The 22,119-nt window shown below is 35.5% G+C and overlaps 1 protein-coding gene across 1 annotated transcript in view; it reads left to right on the top strand.

The window, feature by feature from the left end:
* Positions 1–22,119, top strand: part of LOC140172698 (GATOR2 complex protein WDR59-like) — a 78,268-nt gene that overhangs the window by 18,238 nt on the left and 37,911 nt on the right. The window contains exon 5 of the mRNA XM_072195830.1: positions 19,274–19,392. Within this exon, the coding sequence (XP_072051931.1) occupies positions 19,274–19,392 (119 nt within the window). The remainder of the gene's footprint in view (positions 1–19,273; positions 19,393–22,119) is intronic.

The raw sequence follows: 22,119 nt of genomic DNA, 5'->3' as shown, positions 1-22,119 counted from the left end.
AGTTTGTCTCTCTATGTGAATCTGATTTTCATCAATTGTTCCAGTACAGTTTTGTACATGTATTCCTGTTATTCCCCATTGTTTTTGGAGGTTAACACTTAATGTGGGCTGTGAAATTGGTTATTTTTGGCAATTAAACTTTACCTACTTCTGTGCCTACATTTGTTGTTTGTTGTCCCCTCTGCACAACATTGTGTTTTACTTGTCCCCCCCCCATGAAGTTGTGTACCTTGCACTCTTTTTAGTTGTTCACATACAATATGTATATTCAAGGTACCCTCTTGTATCATTTATTGATACTTGATGTTTCTTTGTGTGTCCTCTTCTGTAGAATTCATTCTTACCTACTTTTTTGGCATTAATTCTCAGTGATTCTCTAAATCAGAAAATCTAAATCCGATAACTCATACAATGTTTCTTGTCATTTGATTGGCTAATTACTGTTGATTTTTTTCTGCTATTTTTAGCGGCCACCTGCAAAATGACTATTGGACTCTGCGCGAGTCATTTTTCCATTGCACTGATGCGGAGCTACTATAGCCACTCTAACAGACACGCCAGTGTATAGTGCAAGGTTTCCACCTTGACTCACCAATAATTGGCGGTGCGGGTGTTGCTTCTAAAATAAATTTACATTTAGATATCTTTCAATTTGTTTTGTTTTCCTGGTAATTTTAATCAAATTAAGTGGAAGCAAGGGAACTTATTTATGAGTTGTTTAAAACAAATATTGAATGTTTTTATTCGTTCAATGGAAGGAATATTTCCATTCGGTGAAATATTAATTGTTCCATTCAACTCAGCAAAGCCTCATTGAATGGAACAGTTCATATTTCACCTCATGAAAATATTCTTACCATTGAATTCATAAGCATTCAATATTTGTATACTATAGGATAATAGGAGTGGTAACATACCCTGCAGGTAATAAGATGGAACACAACCTATTATATACCGGTAGAATTTTAGTCAATATTTAAGGAGTCTGTCCAACGAACTTTTGTGGCTACACACAATTGAATGGAGCTTCAAATTCATCAACGCTACCGTTTTGCCAATTTAATGACAGTTTTATTGAGTTTTCCATCACTTTTAATGTATTCCAAAAAATAATCAATATTTTTATACCTGCAGGGATCACTGACACTACTAGTGCCTTTAAAAATATGGTGAAAAGAGGATGATCCATTTAGCTCAAGTGCAGTTTGCCCTTGATGGTAACTTATCTAAAACAGCCAACAGCAGTCTGGGATATTCTCAAAATGTACAAAATATATATCATATATTTGGGGGAAAACACAAGAGGCAGGAATGGCATATTATCACGTTCTGCATCTGTATTCTTTATTTGTAACTTGTGTAAAATGCTGTGAAACAATATTAATATTGCTTGTGTTTACTAACTTTTGTTTTTCTTTTATTCGAGGGATGTAAAGTTAGTGATTGGTATAGTTGTTTTTTTACCTGAAAGGATCTTTTTATGTTTGATATCCATAAAAAAAGATTATTTCCAAAATTTCAGTTGATTACGATTTTGCGTTTGCTAGTTATTCATGATTTTGTACATATTGCATTGCTCAATAGAGGTTATCCTCTTTAGTCATGCGTGACTTCTAACAAAAGGTGCTGTTTCCGGTAGTATTCCTCATTCAAACCAATTCATTGCACGACCTCGGAGTTACCTGCGTGACTTTGGCGGGCTATTTTGAAGCAGTCATGATTGCACATGCAGGTTCTTCTTTTGAAAGTCCTAAACAAGATATAGTAGTCGCTGATAGGATATGCAACTTATAGAACACGGATAACCTCTATAGGCCACTGCGCTATAATTTCATTCTGTTTAAAACAGAACAAATGAATCTTGTTTCCGATGGTATAAAATTCTCAAATTTTGGTGAAAATTGGGGAATGAGGCTGTTGATCATAAAATGCCCCTTCAGTCTTTTATACAAGGTCATTCAAAAAGTTCTACCCCTCTTTGGTTCTGTATATTACTTTTGTTTACTAAATTGTTGTTGTTTTCCTTTCATTTGAAGAAAGTTAAAAGTATACAATGTAGATTTTTTTTGCCTTAATAGTGTGACGATTTTGTGTTCACAAAATTTTATGGGTTTTTTTTGTGACCATACACCACGAATGAGCCGTAAATTGAATTCTGAGTTACAGTGTAAAATGTGCATGAAGGTTGTATTCATAGGTGCATCAATTTGGTGCTACATGTATCTCATTTTGATAGCGCAAGTCAAACACCTTTTAAACCAATCAATAATCCTATTGTTGAAGAGGATAATAAACTTCTACCTATGTCTATAGAATTCTTAAATAGGTCTAGTCTTTGTTTGCTTTGGCTAAATCCAGTTCAAGTGGTGGGTTACCATGGTTACAACGCATTGTATTTTGTCTAGGTATGTATAACCAACAATTAACAATGAGAGGATATTCCTGAACATCGTTGACTTGGGGATGATTTGATATGACCGCCAATTATGACTGTTTGATATTTATTACCAGCAATGTGGAAAAAGAGACACAATGTACATGTAGAACTGAAAAAGGTTACCATTTTGTTGAAGGAGCAAAGTTCAACAAACCATAACCCCGCTTCTGGATATCGTTTGAAGTCAAATGATATACCGTAAAGCTTATGATAATTGATATATATTTTCTAAACACGAAATAAAACAAAATTGACTGGGGGCTGACTTTACGGCTCATTCGTGGTATACAGTCATATAATATTAGTTTAACCTCAACACTCGCTAATTTTCCAGGTGAGGGAAAATTAGTGTTAGGTTAAACTCTTCAATTATTTTATCTACCACTACGCATGAATAGCCACTCATATAAAAGATAGATGATTCAGAAATATACCATGAATTGTAGAAATTGCACAAGTCACATGTAAAGTAATAGTGATGCCTTGTAATACCCCATGGCCTTACCACCTTAAACACATTTCAGACAGAATGGTGTCTATTTCTGTTTTTTGTAAGAGTATGGGGTACACAAGCACAACAAACATTTCATATTCCTACCCAATAATGTTTCTCCAAAAGAAATACTTGCGAAGAGTCAAATTTTCCACGTTCTTGTTATTCTGTCTGCCTTCCTTGTATTTGCCATGCATGTAATAATACCAATCACTTGACATTGCTGTAGCAGTCCTCAGCAACATATTAGCCCTGTAATATATTTGTTGAGTCCACCTGATCCAACCCTCAATAGTCTCAATATGTTTGTCAATTCCTCTTCAAAGGTTTGTTTGCTTTCATATTGACTTTAAAGCAAATATAACCTTGTTTGAAGAACATGTTTTGGATTTATTTTGACTTCTTTTAAAACTGATGAAATCAGTTGGAAGTTGTAAAGTATTGGTGAATAACATGGCATTGGTATTAAAGGGCATATCTATTGCAAAAACCAGTTTAAATCCATTCGAAGAGAATAATTATACATTACAAGTTGACACTCGTTGCAATTATTTTATTCGTATTTCTCCTGATAAAAGAGAAATTGTGTTGGTAAAATGTTGCCTCGTACCCCGGGGGGGTAGTCAAGTTTGGTTTTGGTAGGGACGTGCATTGAGAATTTGAAAGTGGACCCATAAATATACCAATTTTTCAAGAAATTTGGACCCATTGATATACCAAAAGTCAAAATTTTCGGCCAATTTAACCTAAATTGTCTTAGTTTTTACAAATTTCCCAAATTTTGGCTAGATTAAGGAAAAATTGGGCTATTTTCCTAAAAAATTGAGAAAATTTTGAAAAAGGACCCATTCATATACCAAAATAGGCTTTGAAAAGGGGGTCATTGATATAACAGAAGGCTGAAAATTCTACCCATGTTTACGGCACTTCCCCGTATGGTCATTTGTACTGAGTACCCCCTCGGCCTCGTACTTCCCTTCAAAGCAATATTGATTTCCAAAGCAGCGGACTGATGACGTACAGTAAATGAGAGGACACTATTATGTTCACAAGCAGTACATAACACATGAGCTCTAGAGCTCTTTTGATGGTCATTCATGTATAAATGCGCAACCTTCATTGGGAATGGACAACAAAAGGTTAGCTCCCGGGCCATTTGAAATTGTTTATTGCATAATAAATACAATATTGATATTCCAATTTGTGCAATGAGTTCGTGTAAAACCATTTTACTGCGTTTGAGTACTTTTGTTCATATTATTTGTTTGATCAATCATATTCAATTTAATTATGATTTCTTTAACACATGTTCAAACAAATGTGTTTGAAGTTTATTTTGAATCATATTTTGTGCAAGGTATTGTTTATGTTTACCAGAACGGGATTCCTAATTACAGTGTGAATGCCCTTGTTTTAATATTGGTCTATGCAAATTTTTGCATTTTTCCTCCTTTGCACTAAATTTGGCACCCCGTTATGGTACATGAATTCATGATTATGATTTATTTTTCCATTCAATATGATATGCATCATTCCATTGTGTTCAATGAGTTCGTGTAAAACCAGTTTACTGCGTTTGAGTACTTTTGTTCATATTATTTGTTTGATCAATCATATTCAATCTAATTGTGATTTCTTTAACACATGTTCAAATCAAATGTGTTTGAAGTTTATTTTAAATCATATTTTGTGCAAGGTATTGCTTATGTTTACCAGAACGGGATTCCTTATTACAGTGTAAAAGGCCTTGTTTCAATTGGTCTATGCAAATTGTTTTTTGCATTTTCCTCCTTTTATTGCATTTTCCTCCTTTGCACTAAATTTGGCACCCGTTATGGTACATGAATTCATGATTATGATTTTTTTCCATTCAATATGCTATGCATCATTCCATTTTATGCAATGAGTTCGTGTAAAACCACGTTATCATGCGTTTGAATTCTTTTTGTTCATATTAATTGTTTGATCAATCATATTCAATCTAATTGTGATTTCTTTAACACATGTTCAAATCAAATGTGTTTGAAGTTTATTTTGAATCATATTGTGCAAGGTATTGTTTATGTTTACCAGAACGGGATTCCAAATTACAGTGTGAATGCCCTTGTTTCAATTGGTCTACGAAATTGTTTGCATTTTTCCTCCTTTGCACTAAATTTGGACGTTACGGCTTGCATGCATTTTCCATGATTTCAACTTATTTTCTATTCCATATGATTTACCTCATTATGTTTTGTGCAATGATTTTGAGTAAATCAGTTCACCATGTTCTATACAAGTGGTTGAGTTTTACAGTTTATTATATTGATCATCAGTTTATACCACTTAACACTTCAAATCTGTCTTCTTTTGAGAGTGCCATAATTTATGAGATTTTGATAAACTTGTTTGTTGCGTACTTTGCCCAGTAGCATGCATTCATTATTCAATGTGATAACGCATTATTTTGTTGATCGTGATTTTTGTAAACATAACCCTATTATCGGCACTCGATAATATACCAGTATCTGCATCAGCCATCTACATACATCGATAATTTCAAGATATATTTGTCAATTCGTTTTATATATTGCTATTTAGTTGTTTTCATCGATGGTTATGGTCAACCAGTTAAACGATTTTGCTTCATTTATATTTTCATAAAATGTTGGTATATTTAGTTTAAAATCATCTGAATTACTGTCTCAGGTGCAAGACAAATTTTTTACTGTGTTGATTTGCTCAGTTCCTTAAAATTGATTGCTTAGACATGTTTTTAAAAAATTTCATTTTGGTCGAGAGACCAGGTGCTGCAAAAAAATAATTTTGCAGGTATATTGTTTGTTTGTGTAAATTTGTCTTATTATTTATCTTATTAGTTAGCTTAAATTACTTTCAAATGCTGAATGCACACATCTGTATTATTTGTTCCAAATATGTTAATGAAATTGATAACAACCATAATTACTGCATTGTATGTCATGGTTATGCTCACAATGATTGCATCCTTGTAAACAGGAATGAAATATCTTCAAATCTTTGGAATTGTTCTGAATGTACCACAAGAATAGTTAATTTTCCTTTTAATCATTATAGTGATGATGATGATTTCACTGATGCTATTGAAGGATCAGATGCAGACTTTCATGTTAATGCTGATAATATTCATTGTTATGATCACTTGTGTTTTAATCCTCTAAGAGATGATGATGATCTCAATTCAAATGAAAGCGAGCAAAACACAAACTGTAACAGCACTTATTTCACCTATGATAGCTTTAACAGTCATGTTAACAACTCGAGCTCAATCAGTGAAGGTACATCTGGTCTTTCAATTTTTCATCTTAATATAGACAGTATGAACATTGAACAAGCATTTTGATGAACTGAAGTTATTGTTGCAATCCATCAACCAACAGTTCTCGATCATTGCCGTCACCGAAACTTACTTTAAATGTACACCACCTGATTATTTTCAGCTACCAGGTTACCAATTTGTGTATAAAAACAGAGTAGATAGACCCAAAGGTGGTGTTGGCATTTTGTTCACAATGACATAAATTTCAAAATTAGATCTGACTTAACTGAAATAACATCTCAAACATTTGAATCAGTGTTTGTCGAAATTGAAAGAGAAAATTGCAAGAATATTATTGTAGGAGCTATCTACAGACCTCCGGGAAATGATAACCCCATTGCCCATTTCAACTTTGAGTTTGATTATACTTTGAATAAAATTTCGAATGAGAATAAAATCAGCTACTTACTCGGTGATTATAACATAGACCTGCTGAAGGAAGAGATTCATAGACCAATAGGCGATTTTCTGAACATGGTATATTCTTATACATTTCATCCAATAATTAATAAGCCAACCAGAATCACCAAAACTTCTGCTACTATTATTGACAACATAATTACGAATAACAACACTCAGTATCATTCTGGTATATTTGTAGCAGATATCAGTGATCATCTTCCAATCTTTGCCAGGACTAATATTGATTTAAATAGTAAAAAAATAATCTATGCAAAGAAAATAAAAGTAACTATAAAAGGCAATTTACAGATGATAACATAAACTTACTAAACAACAGACTTTCTTTAGTCAACTGGGATGAATTCTTAAATTGTCAATCACCAAATGATGCTAACGCAATGTATAATAAATTCATGGATAAATTTAGTATTTTATATGATGAGTGTATTCCCACCAAGAAATTAAAAAATAGGAGGAAAAAATGAGCCGATTTCGCCATGGATAACTAAAGGTATTCTGAATTCAATTAATCATAAAAATAAATTATACAAATCGTTTCTGAAAAACCGAACGGCCGATAAACAAGATCGATATAAACTTTATAGAAACAAACTAAATTCAGTGCTAAGGAAAGCTAAGAAAAATTATTTCACTCATAAATTAGAAAATTACAAGCATGATATGAGAAATACTTGGAAAACTTTAAAAATATTTTGAATAAGAATAAAGTTTTAAAACAGTCTAATAAATTTCGGGACAAAAATAAAGTTTACACTAATTCAAAGGATATTGCTAATGGCTTTAACGAGTTCTTTGTAAACATTGGTCCAAATCTAGGTCAATCAATTGACAGTATTCCTGGCATTGACTATTCACATTTTCTTTCAAAGAGTAAGATTAACGAACAACAACAGCGTCCTATTTACACCCATCACTGAACATGAAATTTTCAAAATAATCAATAAACTTGATTCAAATAAAAGTCCAGGCCAGGATGGTCTTGGTGCATTCATCATCAAAAAGGTAGCTCCTGGAATAGTGCATCCACTTGTAACCATTTTCAATGTATCCATTTCCACTGGCAGAGTACCAGACAGTCTTAAAATATCAAAGGTCATGCGGCTGTCTTATAAGTATGAATGTGATTTGTTTTCAAACTATCGTCCTGTTTCTGTTTTACCCATTCTATCAAAGATTCTTGAACGTCTTGTATTCAACAGATCTGTATCATACTTAGATACACATAGCATTTTGTATAAGCGCCAATATGGTTTTAGAAAGAACCACAGTACATATATGGCAGTGATAGATTTGGTGAATAAAATTACGGACGCAGTAAATAAAAAACAAATTTACTGCTGGTATCTTCCTGGATTTATCGAAAGCGTTCGATACAATTGATCACTCAATACTTCTTAGTAAACTATACCATTATGGCTTTAGAGGTGTATGTTATGACTGGTTTAAAGACTATCTGTGTAACAGAAAACAGTTTGTAACTTACAATGGTGTTTCATCAGAGAGCAAAAATATCACTTGTGGCGTGCCTCAGGCGTCAATATTGGGGCCACTGCTCTTTATTCTGCATGTGAATGATATCCATCTCGCTACAAATTCTCTTGATGTTATATCCTTTGCAGATGATACCAACTTGTTTTTCTCACACAGCCAACTTGAGGAGGTAGAAACAGTAATGAATAAAGAGCTTACTCATATAGACAGATGGTTTAAAGTAAACAAACTATCTGTAAACGCCAAAAAACCAACTACATGTTACTTGGCAGTGGTAAAATACATGCTCTGACTATACTCTACATCTTTGTCTTGACTCAAATGATAGTGAAGTCACCCCTCTTGAAAGAGTCACCAGCACAAAGTTTCTAGGCCTTCAAATTGATCAAAATCTTACTTGGAAGGAGCATATTGTAAATGTCATTAAAACTTGTTCTCGAAATGTCGGCGTTATTAACAGAGTTAAACATTTTCTACCCAGTGAAGCTTTGTATACATTATATTGTTCGTTAGTCTTGCCGTTACATGAATTATAGTATTTTAGCATGGGGATGTGCCTGCTCTTCATATATTCATAATCTGTTTAAAATTCAAAAAAGAGCATTATGTATTATTAGTAACAGTAATTACAGATCTAGAACTAATCCTCTGTTACTTAAATATAATACTTTAAGCATCAAAGATATGTACGCTCTAGAGCTTGGGACATTCATGTATAAACTACAAATTGCTTATTACCCAATGTTTTTGACGACCTTTTTACAAAGCACTCTGAAATTCACGCTATAAACACTAGATATAGAAACAATCTCATCTTACCTGAGTCAAGAAAGTCTTTTGTGAGAAATCTATTAAATATGCAGGTATAAAGCTTTGGAATGCTATTGATTCTGATATCAAGTGCTCGTCATCAGTGAAGCAATTCAGGAAAAAGTATAAACAACATCTTATGCAAAGCTATTCTTAGTCTTTCAATCATGTGTACCTCACCAATATTTTGTTCACTAATTTCATTAATTTACTTCAATAATTAGTTTTTGATATGTGCATTTTGTTTTTCTTTGTTTTTCCTTAAATGTTAACATAGGATATGTCATTGATGGACATGACAGCTGGTTGGTTGGACTCGCATTTTTGTTGTCTACCAACCTGCTGCCATGTCAAATAAATGCCATATACCTGTATCAAGGGTTACAGAGCTACAGGCCTTTGGGCCTTTACTGTAATTCCTTCACTCATCGTTGTATTATGCATTTCCATAATTATTATATTTGTATTATTATTTATATCTTTATAATGTATTATTCTTATGTATTTTTCTTGTATCATGTAATGAGTGAAAAGATAATAATAAATCTATCTATCTATCAAATTCTAAGCTCTTTTAATGGTAACGTTGATCTAAAATATTTTTTATTTTTTAGTCCAAATATTTCTCATCAAGTTGATATACATATGAATTGTAATATCACAATTTACTAATTTATAATAAAGAAGCGGCCTGATTTTATACATGTGTGTAAAAACCATTAAATATTTAATACTTGATTCCAGAGTTTTTTCGGATAACAAGAACAATATACGTACATCTTCAAAATCTTTAAAACAGGTCACAAGAATAAGTTAATTATGCTCATTTTAATACAAATTATAGTTATACCTAATTGGGATCAGCCAAAAATGTGGTTGTTGGGAAACGGTGTAGTTTTTGTATTATTATCGTTTCGATATAATAACCCCTCATAGAGTTTCATGGTCAAATGGTCAAGATAGTACATGTAGACCCCATAAGCGGTTTCCCTTTATTATTTCGGCATTAAATGGATAGCATACCTCCCTGACAGTGACTGCTGATGTTATTATCTTTTTTCGTGAAAGGATAAAATAAATTAAAATTGGCAGTTCTCAATAGGGTAAGTGTTTATTTTGCATATATTACAGATACTGGGTATAAGTAAATATTTAGAATGCCATGTATGAGTGTCGGGCTAAACCGAGTAAAGGTATGTAGAGTTGCAAATTTAAGGAGTTTTATAATAGAGTTGGTTAGCATGGTTTTAGCATTTGCCCAAATTATGCTACAGAAAGAAGTGAAGAAAGTATAGATTCTCTTACACCTGCTTAACTCTCTTCACGCGGGTGTCGACTGCAGACGATATGTTTTTAAAAAAATTTAAAAATTCAAAAATGTCAGAAATGTTAATTTTCATGACCATATTTGGAATCAGCTTGAAAAATATATTAAAATGAGTACAAACACGCCTAGTATTGGTGCAGTGGTTCCGAAGATAGCTCTTGATATTTTGAGAAAATATCTCAAAATTTCAACTTTTCCTGTTGAAGCGCATGGATAGCACGCAGAGCATTAAGTATGAGACATAATAGATTTTTCAGGGCGACAAAATCCACAGTATCCTGGTATCAGGGTTCCCAGGAAAAAATATAAGAATCGCAGAAAATTAATCAAAACGGGAAAATTATGCTAAAATCTTTCCATTTTTCTGCGGCTCTGAAATTTCCTGGAAACACCATCACTCATAAGATTTAATTCTGTCACATACAGGATCTAAAAATGCAAAAATAGAGCCTCAACAATTTTTACAGATGAAAAACCACCACTGCATCAAACCCAGGAGCTTCCAGGATTTTTTTCCATTAAAAAAAAGAAAAAAAAGGAAGACCCATTTTATACCAAAATTTACTGAAAATGGGATCATTGTTATATCACAGGCCCAAAAAATGAGATCCATATTTGCAGCAAATCCCTGTCTGGTCATTTGTACTGAGAACTCCCCCTACATGTAACTTGCCAAATCAGTGCAAATTGTAACTCATCTTGAGTATGTATTATGTACTGTACTGTAAAGCAGGATATTTTCGCCGACTTAATTTTTCGTGATTGGAACTAACTATTGAAGCAGTTTTGCAATTTCATGATTACAAAGCCTATGGGTAAAAAAATACTTTTGCAGACTTTTAAATTTGTGGTTCTGAAATCAACTGCAAAAAGTGTGAAAATTAAAGTATTTTGAAAATTTCCCCACAATACATTTAGATCCCAAACCATCACTATAAACCACAATGGCCTCATCCCAAAGACATAGTTCAATAACCTCAATTAAACAATCATACTGCAAAATTTGACCTCAAGTTGCAGAGTATGAGTTTTTGTACCCAAATTTTCAAAGGTCATTCAATCAATGTACAAATGTATTGGGGTTAAAGAACTGTGCCCTGATAGATGAGCATGTTGTGGATCCTAGTGCATGGTTACAAAATGGTTATGCACTTTTATGCAGAATTTGTTAAATAAAGTACCCAAGCAAGGTTCTAATAATATACAGTAGGCAATTGGCATTATGGTCCACTGGACTGTGACACAAAACATCAACTCACTTCATAACGAGCCCATTTTACATATAGCTGTAGTACCTACTACTTCACTTTTGAAGTGTCATAATGTGAATGTTTGCTAAAATTTTGTTACCAGGTTAAATTTGGTCAGGAAAGTAATGATATTCCTAAGGACTTGGATATAATCTTAATGTGAAATTTGACTATACTTTATACCCTTACACACAATCTGTATTGGATCATAGGGTATCAACACAAAATGTCAGTCATTGTTACTATGGTAACAGCTATCAACTTAAAGCGGGATGAAAATATGTCAACTTATGCATGCTATGTTGACCTCTGACACCAAATGAATGTTTATTATTCCCATTTGACACATTGAATCAAATTATAGTGGCCTTTTAATTTGAAGGAATTCGGAGCTGTACTCTACATGCTGCCTTTATACAGGAGCTGAACTGTGAAGCCACACAGCAAATGGAGCTTCTGTGTTTTCACTTGTACCAGAGAAGATATAGCATTACACAGGAAATGCTCCAATGAAAGGGCTCCCACAGGGCGATAATGGATCACTACCGCAAAAAGTGTGTTTATATCAAGTTGGAGAAATATGACTCGAGGACTGCAATCCGATTCCATTTTTATGCAGAATGTGTTTAATAAAACCACCGACCTATAAACTCCTCCAGAGTAAAAAGCTAAGCTGTGGTTTAATGAGCGAATACCTTGGTGTTGTTAGAGGCACATATTTGTGTGAGCTAGCTAGACACTGCCATAATTACTAGCCACTATTCACGTGTCTGCATGGCTCCCCGATTCGTTTGACTCAGGGGCACACTTTCTTATCAAACACTTGACATGTAATGATCTGTATTATTTACTGGTAATGAAGCGGTACACGATAACTTTATCTTGCCGTACCCAAGAGCAAACTTAATATCTTCATTACTTATGCAACCTGCTCTTATATTACCATGTTGTTTGCGCATTTTGATAGTTTGCAATTTGATAACACCATACACAAGTGTTTAAGAGAGGGAACTGATAAAAAGCGTTGCTGTGTTGGGATTTGTTTCACTCTGTTAGTGCGCTGGAGTCAGTGGTATGCTAACACTGAATGAGGATGTGTGCTTGGCAATTGTCTGCATGTCTGCAGGTTGTTCATCCTTGCATCCGAACTGACTGGGATAACAAAGTGCTGCTATATCGTGTTTCTGCATAGGGTTTTATTTCCTCATACATTTATGTATTTTCAGCAACTTATGCGTAGAGACTGTTTATTTTGCGCTGATTTTAAAGTGCAATTTTGATCGGAGTGTTGCCAACTTGCCAACAGGCACGTTTCTGCTTATTGCGATTTTATAACTACTCAACAATCGGTTATGATTTAATAATGGATTTTGATTTCATCTGTTTTGCCAATTTTTATGGAGTATCTGCTGATCATCAGATTTTGACTCAACACTCTTGACTCATCAAGTGTTGCCAGAAGTGATCTTCACTCTAATAGAGCTAGCATAGCAAGACATTAACTTGACTAATAACTAGATTTGGTTGATTTCACCAAGTTCTGAAGTGCGATTGCTAGAAGTGATATTTGCTCAGTTGTGATCTACACTGTAATATATACCTGAATATATATCCACAGCAAGAAACTGTTTAGACTATCAACTGGATTTTGTCACCAACTTCTGAAGTGAGGTATAAAATGTTGAGGATTTTATGGACTGCACTGTAAATCTTCCAAGCGATGCCAACAGTGTTCGACACATTTGCTCATTGTCAGAATGTACAACTATATCAACTAAATTGTACCGGATTGTTAATTCAAGGATGTTGAAAGTATGATTTCATATTTTTAACAACTTCTCAAAAGATACCTCTTCTTGAACATAAGATTGATGCATTCTTGATCCAAACATTGCCAGAGGTGACATTTTTCTGCTCATTGTAATAATCGAGTTCAACTACGGCGAGAAATCGTATGGACTGCTAATGCTACAATTTTGATAATTTCATTCCTTTATAACAGCTTCTTGAAGGAGAATATGACTCTTGTGTATTGTTGATTAGTTGATGCAAGCATTACCAGAGGTGATATTTTCTACTATTTAAATTGAGATCAAGTATGTGACTATTCGGCAACTGTAAATTAAACTGTATATTTTGAATTGCTTGTGCAAATATATGCATACGTTGGAAGTGTATATTATGTGACTCCGTTGGGCAAACTTCATAATCGCAATTTGTTCCTGAAGCAGCGCTTTTATTTGAATGGATTGTCTTACACCTGCATAAACGTATTCTTAGACAAGAGAATTTGCATTCATTAATTAAAACAAAATTGATCTTCAGTATTTCTGTTTGAAGATTTGAATGCCCAGAGCAGATGATGTAGATAAATGGTAATTTCCTGCAATTATGGGTAATTAGATTATGAACTGAATAGTTTTAAATTACTATTATTATTAGTTTTGGTTTTACACAACAGAGCTTGAATTGATTTTCAAATTATCTAAGGATCTTGCTAAGAATGGGTTGTACCAGTATTGTTTAACTTATGAAAATCTACATGTTCATGTGTAATTAGCTCCCGACGTTTTGAGCTGAGTAAAGGTGTCGAATCTGAAACCTGTTTTTCACAGCTCCATACTTATTACAAATCTGCAAGTGAATATATAGATAACTGTGTTTGAACCATGTCTAAAATAAAACCAGTTGCCTTCAACTCAAATGCTGAATTGCAAGCAGTGAGATTTAACATCACTGAATCAAATCGCAGCGTCCAACATCAGAAAGTGTTTGACAGAATGCAGAAATACACCGAACATGTCGCCAACAATAAGATACGACAAGTGAAAGACGGACTAGAGGGCATCCAAAATTCAAGCGGTGCCCTGTCTGAGTTCAAGGCACCGAAAGAGAAGCACAAGCCATTCTTCATGTACGGCAGACGCACGGAGAGTCGTAAATTCAGCAAGCGTATCGCCAGACTTCGCTACTTGCATCAGCAGAAATTAAGCAAAGAACTGCAGAAACTGAAACTGTCTTCGGATGTGGAGGAGGGAGAAGAAGAAGATGAAAACTCTGGCACAGGCAAAACAGCAGATGAGATTTTTCAAGATATTTTAGAAAAAGTTGATGAAGTAGAAAGTAGTGAACATACTTTGAATAGACCGAAAACTTCAAGTCATAAAAGTAAACGCGATGAATTGTCGCCCTCAAGAACTACAACTATAACACTGACCGAGCCCGATGTAGAATCCACTTTCAGTGTTGATACTGAAGTGGACATAGAAAGCGGCAAGGGAAAGTGGACTTTACCTTACCCTCGCACGTTTCCTCTCTTAAGTTCACCACTTCTATCTTCCGATCATCACATGGCAAACCAGAGCTCCCTATCCATTCATTCTAATCTCCTTGATTATGGTCAGAACTGTGCATACTGTAGTTCAAAAACGGGGAGCAGAAAGTGTAGTAATGCTTCTATGCCTTGTAAGAATACAACATGCATCTGTAAGCAGGTTAATTTTGAGAAACGATTGAGTACCGTATCGAATCACTGTGCACGACAACGGAAACAGTACGTGTTTACCACCCAGTATCATGCCGCTGGATGTCCAACGTTATATACCATCGATAATCCTGAAATAAACTATAGATCAGTGACTCCGTCATCAACAAAGTCATCACCGGTAGCTCATTTTGGCCCCTCGCACAAATTAAAACACAGAGCGGATCAGAGAGCCAAATTGGATAACGGTATTATTGATTCTAGTGTGACTACGAGGGATAAATGGACCTTCAAGAGACCTACTCTGTATGCCAATACTGTGGCTAGTAGACAGAGGACGCTGTGTTCACTTATTAATAGATCTATGCCACCACCTAGGAATTTTGTTCTTTGATTTATAATTCCTTCTTGACTGGCAATATATACCATGTTTGATCTAACCTATAATAAGCGTCCCTACAAAAATTTTCAAGTGGCAATTTCGTAAAGGGATCGGATATTAATGTTTAGCGACATTTTCACATATTTTTTGTGGGAGCTGGGAGTACCCCAGATATATTGAATGGCATCTGAATACGAGGAATGTCCTTCTGATATCAAATAATTTAGATTTTTTTTAAATTCTTGATTAATAAATGATTAAAATTTGATATTTTTAAATGTTTGATATTTAACAGTCCTCAAAGTAAATTTTATAAATGATAATGTACTTACAGTATATGTACATGTAGCTGGCATGAAAACCCAACGATCAATTGAATATTTTGACCTATCATATTGAAGATTTACATTTTTCCCCCAAAAGACCTAACTTTATTTAGTGTTTTTGGGAAAAAAATCCATATCTTCAATATGAAAGGTCAATTGATCGTCAGCTTTTCATCCCAGCTACATACACTTTTTAAAGCTACATGCACTTAAAAGTACATGTCATTAGATTTATTAAGTTTATTTTAGAATATCAAAAATATCAATTTGTAATCATTTGCCATAAAATGTGTATTATATCAAATAAATTATTATTTGATATCAGAAGGACATTTTTCGTATTCAGAATGCAATTTGATATGCCTGATATGATGTGCTCTCATGTCCCAAAAAGTAGTGTCCAAACGTCCATACCCCAGCCCTTAAGAGTGTCTCCTTTTCGATGTGCCTGAAACAAATAAAATTGGTTCATGAAAATGTATAAATAAGTTTGCCATGTGACTTGGGATTATGCCTAGTTTTGATTTCAGAATGACTGTATTTTGCTGTATAAATACCCCATTTTGACTTTCTTTTCATCATTTAGCTTCCCTAAAAAGGACAATGGGATCTAATTGTAATTATATTAAGTCAAATATGTTACTTGTTTTGGATGCCATCTAGGGAAGGGGGCACTTGCATATAAATGTGGCATATGCATTAGCATGAATCCGTCTTGAAATGTTGAAGGACATTCAACCTGAATGGTCAAAAGGTGGCCAAAATCCTGGGCCAAAAAGAACGAAAAATTGGTCATTTTGTCAAAAGGTGCGGGACACCGGACATGAAATGTCATCAAGTATCACTTTTTAGTTTACATTACTTGTATGTAGCAACAAAGCAGAAGTATACACTACCAGGTTCCTATTGCTGCCACCCCAGAGGTACACTGCTGCCCAATACTTCATTGGTAGTAGAGTACTTGGGTAAGTACACACATTGGAATCACATATACATGTACAGTACACACACTGGTACTGGATTGGTACCGCACAGGTACTCTAGAGTAGCCACAAAGTAGCTGGGCAGTAGAGTACCTCTAGGGTCTGCAGCAATAGGAATATGGTAGTATAAGTTTTTCATTGATTGTAAATGCAGAAATGCACTGCTTTATTTCTCATAGAACTGAATTGACACTAATAATATCTAAAGAACTATACTATTCCACATTTGGTGTCATTTCAAGCTTATTTTCTCATCTTTGTACAATGAAATGTATCAGAATTTCACAAAATCAAATGTTCCTATATTCCAGGTTTTGTGGGAATGGGTCACAATTGTAGTTTGCCATTAAATCTCAATATCATAAAAGTGAAATGTTCTTCTAATAATTTGACATTAGTTTGCTGTAAAGTATATAATTTTTTGATAAATTTTTTAAGTTATGCCCATATATTTATAATCTACATATTTGGTGCATTCTTATACGGAGGATAAGCCCAAGTTTGGTATTGTGAAATGAATAAAATATTAATTCCATTCTCTATATATTTGTGCACTATTATAGTCTGCTAGTAGTTGTTGTGATAGTAGGCAAACAACATTATCCATCTTACCTGGGACTAATGACCAATACAATGTGATATTATGGAGAACAACATTGCATCTCAAGATATTTGTCATGGTAAAACACTCGTATCCTAAAGGGCTCTACTGAATTTCGTCATAGCGTATCAAGTGTTGTGATGCAAGCATGTAATAAACCTGGTAATAAACACGCTACGGTAGAGGATTTACTTTAAAGGGACTGTTACACAATGTGTTTTGCTTAGTTTGTTTGTTTATTTATTTGTTTGTTTGTTTATTTGTTTGTTTGTTTGTTTGTTTGTTTGTTTGTGTGTGGGGGTGGTGTGTGTTGGTGGGTGTTTGTGTGTTTTTGATTCTTGTTTGAAAAATAATACCTTGATATTGATTGGTCATACAAATACCATGGAGCAATGGTTGGCATTTTACAAATAGAAATATATAGCACACATTTTATGTATCATAAAAGTCATTTTTGGCAATGTCCATGCAATGGGCTATCTCCCGAGGCTATCTCATTTCAAACTTCTATACCGCTGTGGAAGATTAAGAAAGTCTTGCACAGAAGGAGTATGTTTTTCAAATGGAATTGGCTAGGGTTAATTATTTTAAACCCATACTCCCCCTGGCTTTAAGTTACCCAATTGTCTATTCTATTCCAAACTCATACTCCCTCTGTGGGAGACTTTAGCTTAATCTTCCACAGGGGGAGTGTGGATTTCATATGGAATAGCCGAATAGGTCAGTCCATGTCTTTTATAATTTGCCTCATTAAATCAACAAGGCATTTCAAATTGTATTCAGTTGTCCACACAATTGCTAGGGGCTGTGCAATAATTATGAGTCATGGGGAGGGTAAAATTGGGGGTATTGGCATGTACAAAGAGGGGGGCAAAGATTTTTGGCAAGGGGAGGGGGAGCAATTTTTGGCAAGCTGAGGTGGTTCATAATTTTTGCACAGCCCCTATCAAGCAAACCCCAAGTCCACAAAGGGATTCAATCTCATTAAAATGAATTGCACATGTTATAAAATAAGTTACAAATGTATTATGCTTCAGCATAAATTATTCTGATTTTCACAACTGTGCTGCCAAACACTTTCAAGCTATCCAACGGGCTGGTCTGGCTAGTGTTAAATGAATGTTATGCAATTACAAAATCATTTTAACCAAGATATATATCATTTCGAAATATGACAGTTGTCTGAAAGCTCCCATTAATTTATCCAAGTCAATTACGTGGCCCACTACTTCAAAATAGGGCAGTTGTCCAAAAGCTCCTATTTCACGATATAATGAAAATATGTATGACAAATAAAGAAAATAAAAAGGAACTGAATCAATTGACATATTTGTCACCTAAAATCAACATTTTAAAATTCCACATCAGTGTGTGAGATGTAATTTTAAAGCAAAAAAAACAGTTCTCTCACTTGGTTAAGAAATTGTAATTCTCATTTTCAAAGACATCTCCAGTGTTTTGATGTAGTGTGTCACATAATGTCCTTTGGCATGGACAGGCTGTATGAAAGAGTGCCCTTTGTAACAACTAGTAATTTGCACCCTTAGATGGCACATGTGTCGATTCAACCCTTAGAAGATTCATGCAATTATGTGTCAAAATTTGACTTTGTTTTCAGTGATTTGAACTGGGCACCTTTTGGCATGGACAGGCTGTATGAAAGGGTGCCCTATGTAACAACTTCAGTAATTTACACCCTTAGAAGGGTCATGTGTCCAACCAACCCTTAGAAGATTCATGCAATTATGTGTCAAAATTTGACTTTGTTTTCAGTGATTTGAACTGGGCACCTTTTGGCATGGACAGGCTGTATGAAAGGGTGCCCTTTTGTAACAACTTCAGTAATTTACACCCTTAGAAGGCACATGTGTCCAACCAACCCTTAGAAGATTCATGCAATCATGTGTCAAAATTTGACTTTGTTTTCAGTGATTTGAACTGGGCACCTTTTGAGAATGATTTACTGGCAACATGTTCTGTGGATACCTACATCTTCTTATGGGATATGAGAGCGCCCAAGAAACCAGCAGCTTCATTCTCAACATTTGGTAAGGATTAATTTATTTCTTTTCAAAATATTAATGGTAAGGGAAACTACAATCAGCAATTAAACTAGTTGGTACACTTGGCTCAAAACACTGAATTCAAATGCATGTCACACCAATAGTATGAAGGCAAGTGATACAGGTCTGTCATGAATGATGATTTGTCTGGATTTTTCCAGATTTTTTGTGGCAAAAATTTATGAAATGTTATTGATTTTCAGCCCATTTTAGGGTATTTTTGCCCAATGTCACACTGTTTTTCTGGATTTTTTGACTCTGCCCTGTATCCCACCCTTCCCCACTCCCCATCTTTCAATGTTGGATGGTCTCACAGGCCTGATAACAACATGGATTGTCCAACATTGAATTGGGGGAGTGGGGGCAGAGATATACCAAAAGACCGTCAAAGTGTGCCAACATATTTTTCCCTGATTATAGCACAGGATCTGTGATTGTAGTCACCTAGTGAGTTGGGTTGTGTTTGAACTAGGAGGGCTATTACAATTAGTTAATTTGAGGATTTTATTACCCAAGAATATTTTAGCTCAAATTTATAGGCCAATTATAGGGAAAATGCTTCATTTGGCACATCAAATTTCAAACAGGAGTAAACACTGGTTTATGATTTTATCAAATTTGTGAGAAATTACCAAAAGAGTGGGGTTGTGTTGTATTTTGCCACAAAGGCAGCTATAATGTACATTTATAACTGAGTACTTTCAAAAGGCTTATGACAGCAAAACATAATTTAGCCCAGATAAAAGCAAATGTACAAAAAGTTTTCCTCATTTGTCCCCCCCCTGGGGGCACTCACATATGGTGGTATTGGTAACATTTGCAGCAGTCAAGGGTCCCCAGCGAAAGCACTGACTATACGTCGGAGCAAAGTAGCAGGCAGCAGAGCGGTAACCACCAGCGAAAACTCTAGCGGGTTTTGTAGCAGGAGGATACCAGTCCTCTAGCGAAAATCCTCACGGGTTTTTAGCAGGAGGACACCCGTCGGTTGCAGGCATATCTACGGGCTCAAACAGCCACAGTAGTAGCCAGCGACGGGCAGCATGCAAGGTACCCGGGCTTGCCTGGGTTGAACCCTAGCATGCATGGGTTCAGCAGAGAGCGATACATGCGGCTAACGCTGTGGGTGTAGTCTTAGCAGAACCAACTGGGGTTGTCTGCGCAGCGTTCCATGGCGGGACCGCCGAGTGATACCCTGGGCCCTAGAATAGCTGCTGGCTGTCCACAGGGACTGGCTGGCGATTATTCAGGGGTTGGGCTCATGCAGTCTCTCACGGGACAGCGACCCAGGTGCATTCGGTGGCAGCTACAAAGCCGAGCTACGGCTTGACGTCAGTGGTAGCCGCTATGCACCCGCCCATAGCTGCCGTGAGTGGTCCGCCACACACAGCGACCTTGGGCGAAACACTGGTTTATGATTTTATCAAATTTGTGAGAAATTACCAAAAGAGTGGGGTTGTGTTGTATTTTGCCACAAAGGCAGCTATAATGTACATTTATAACTGAGTACTTTCAAAAGGCTTATGACAGCAAAACATAATTTAGCCCAGATAAAAGCAAATGTACAAAAAGTTTTCCTCATTTGTCTGTTGGCACCAATAGTTATCAATAGAATGTTGAAATGTATCTGTCTCAGTGGTGCAACTAGACTTGTAATTGACTCATAAACTAGAATCGTAAACTAGACTTGTAATTGAAGGGGAGGCAGGGAGGGGAATGTAGTATCACAGCCAGGGGCAAAATCTAGACTCTACTTGTAGCTACTTGTATAAACCAACAGTACATTATGGGGAAGCTCACAGGTGGGAATCAAACCCCTGGGGGCACTCACATATGGTGGTATTGGTAACATTTGCAGCAGTCAAGGGTCCCCTTTTCAGGCTCTCCAATTTCATATTTCTTAGCTCCACAACTTATAGGCCCTAATTTGGCCCAATTTTAATTTACTAACCCAAAAATTTGTTGAAATTTCAGTTCAGAAGCCCCTATTTTGCCCAAGAATCCTCCACCGTACACCCCTACTAAATTAAAGTTGAGTTCCCCCCTGCCTCAAACCCTCACAGCTGACACATTTTTATGTTGTGAATATAGATGGTGGATGCATGAGGACCTTGGTACTGTTTTTGTATCATCTCACCTCATCTGATCAAGATAGTGAGATAGCCTAACCTGAGTGGTATTACATACTCAGAGGACCACTTGACAGACATCCCGGGACAGACATACTTTTCAATTTCAGAGCATCAGGATTTGAGAGAACTGAGTAGGGTTGTAGCTACGGTGGGCGGTGGAGCCCACCACCATAGGTATTTGAGGAGAAGCCCACCACTGAAAGTTTAGACTCAGTACACCGGTCGATCTTACCGCTTCCGATGTTGATTAAGATACTTCTTGCATCGATCCCGAGATGCGGAAAAACCAATAGTCATTTTGTCCCACATAAATGAATAAATAACAAAAACCCGATCCCCGGTGGACTCACCCAAAAGGTGACGTCACACCATATGATCGCCCTTATCCTCCTTGGTCTCCGACTGACACAGACGTGCCTATCGATTGTTCATAGCACTGTGTATCAATTTCTCGACCAAGGCGAGATATACGGTTGTAGTTTCACACCTTAGGTAAAACCAAACCGGTATTGTTCGGCTGAGGATAGTTTTGACGGCATTTTCTGGCGAAAAAGTGACAAAAAACAATCCAAAACTTAGCTAC

The sequence above is a fragment of the Amphiura filiformis genome, chromosome 16 (assembly GCF_039555335.1).
Source record: "Amphiura filiformis chromosome 16, Afil_fr2py, whole genome shotgun sequence".
In the NCBI taxonomy this organism is placed as follows: domain Eukaryota; kingdom Metazoa; phylum Echinodermata; class Ophiuroidea; order Amphilepidida; family Amphiuridae; genus Amphiura; species Amphiura filiformis.
The sequence above is the reverse complement of the archived record's forward strand: the minus strand, read 5'-3'. Positions and strand labels throughout refer to the sequence as shown.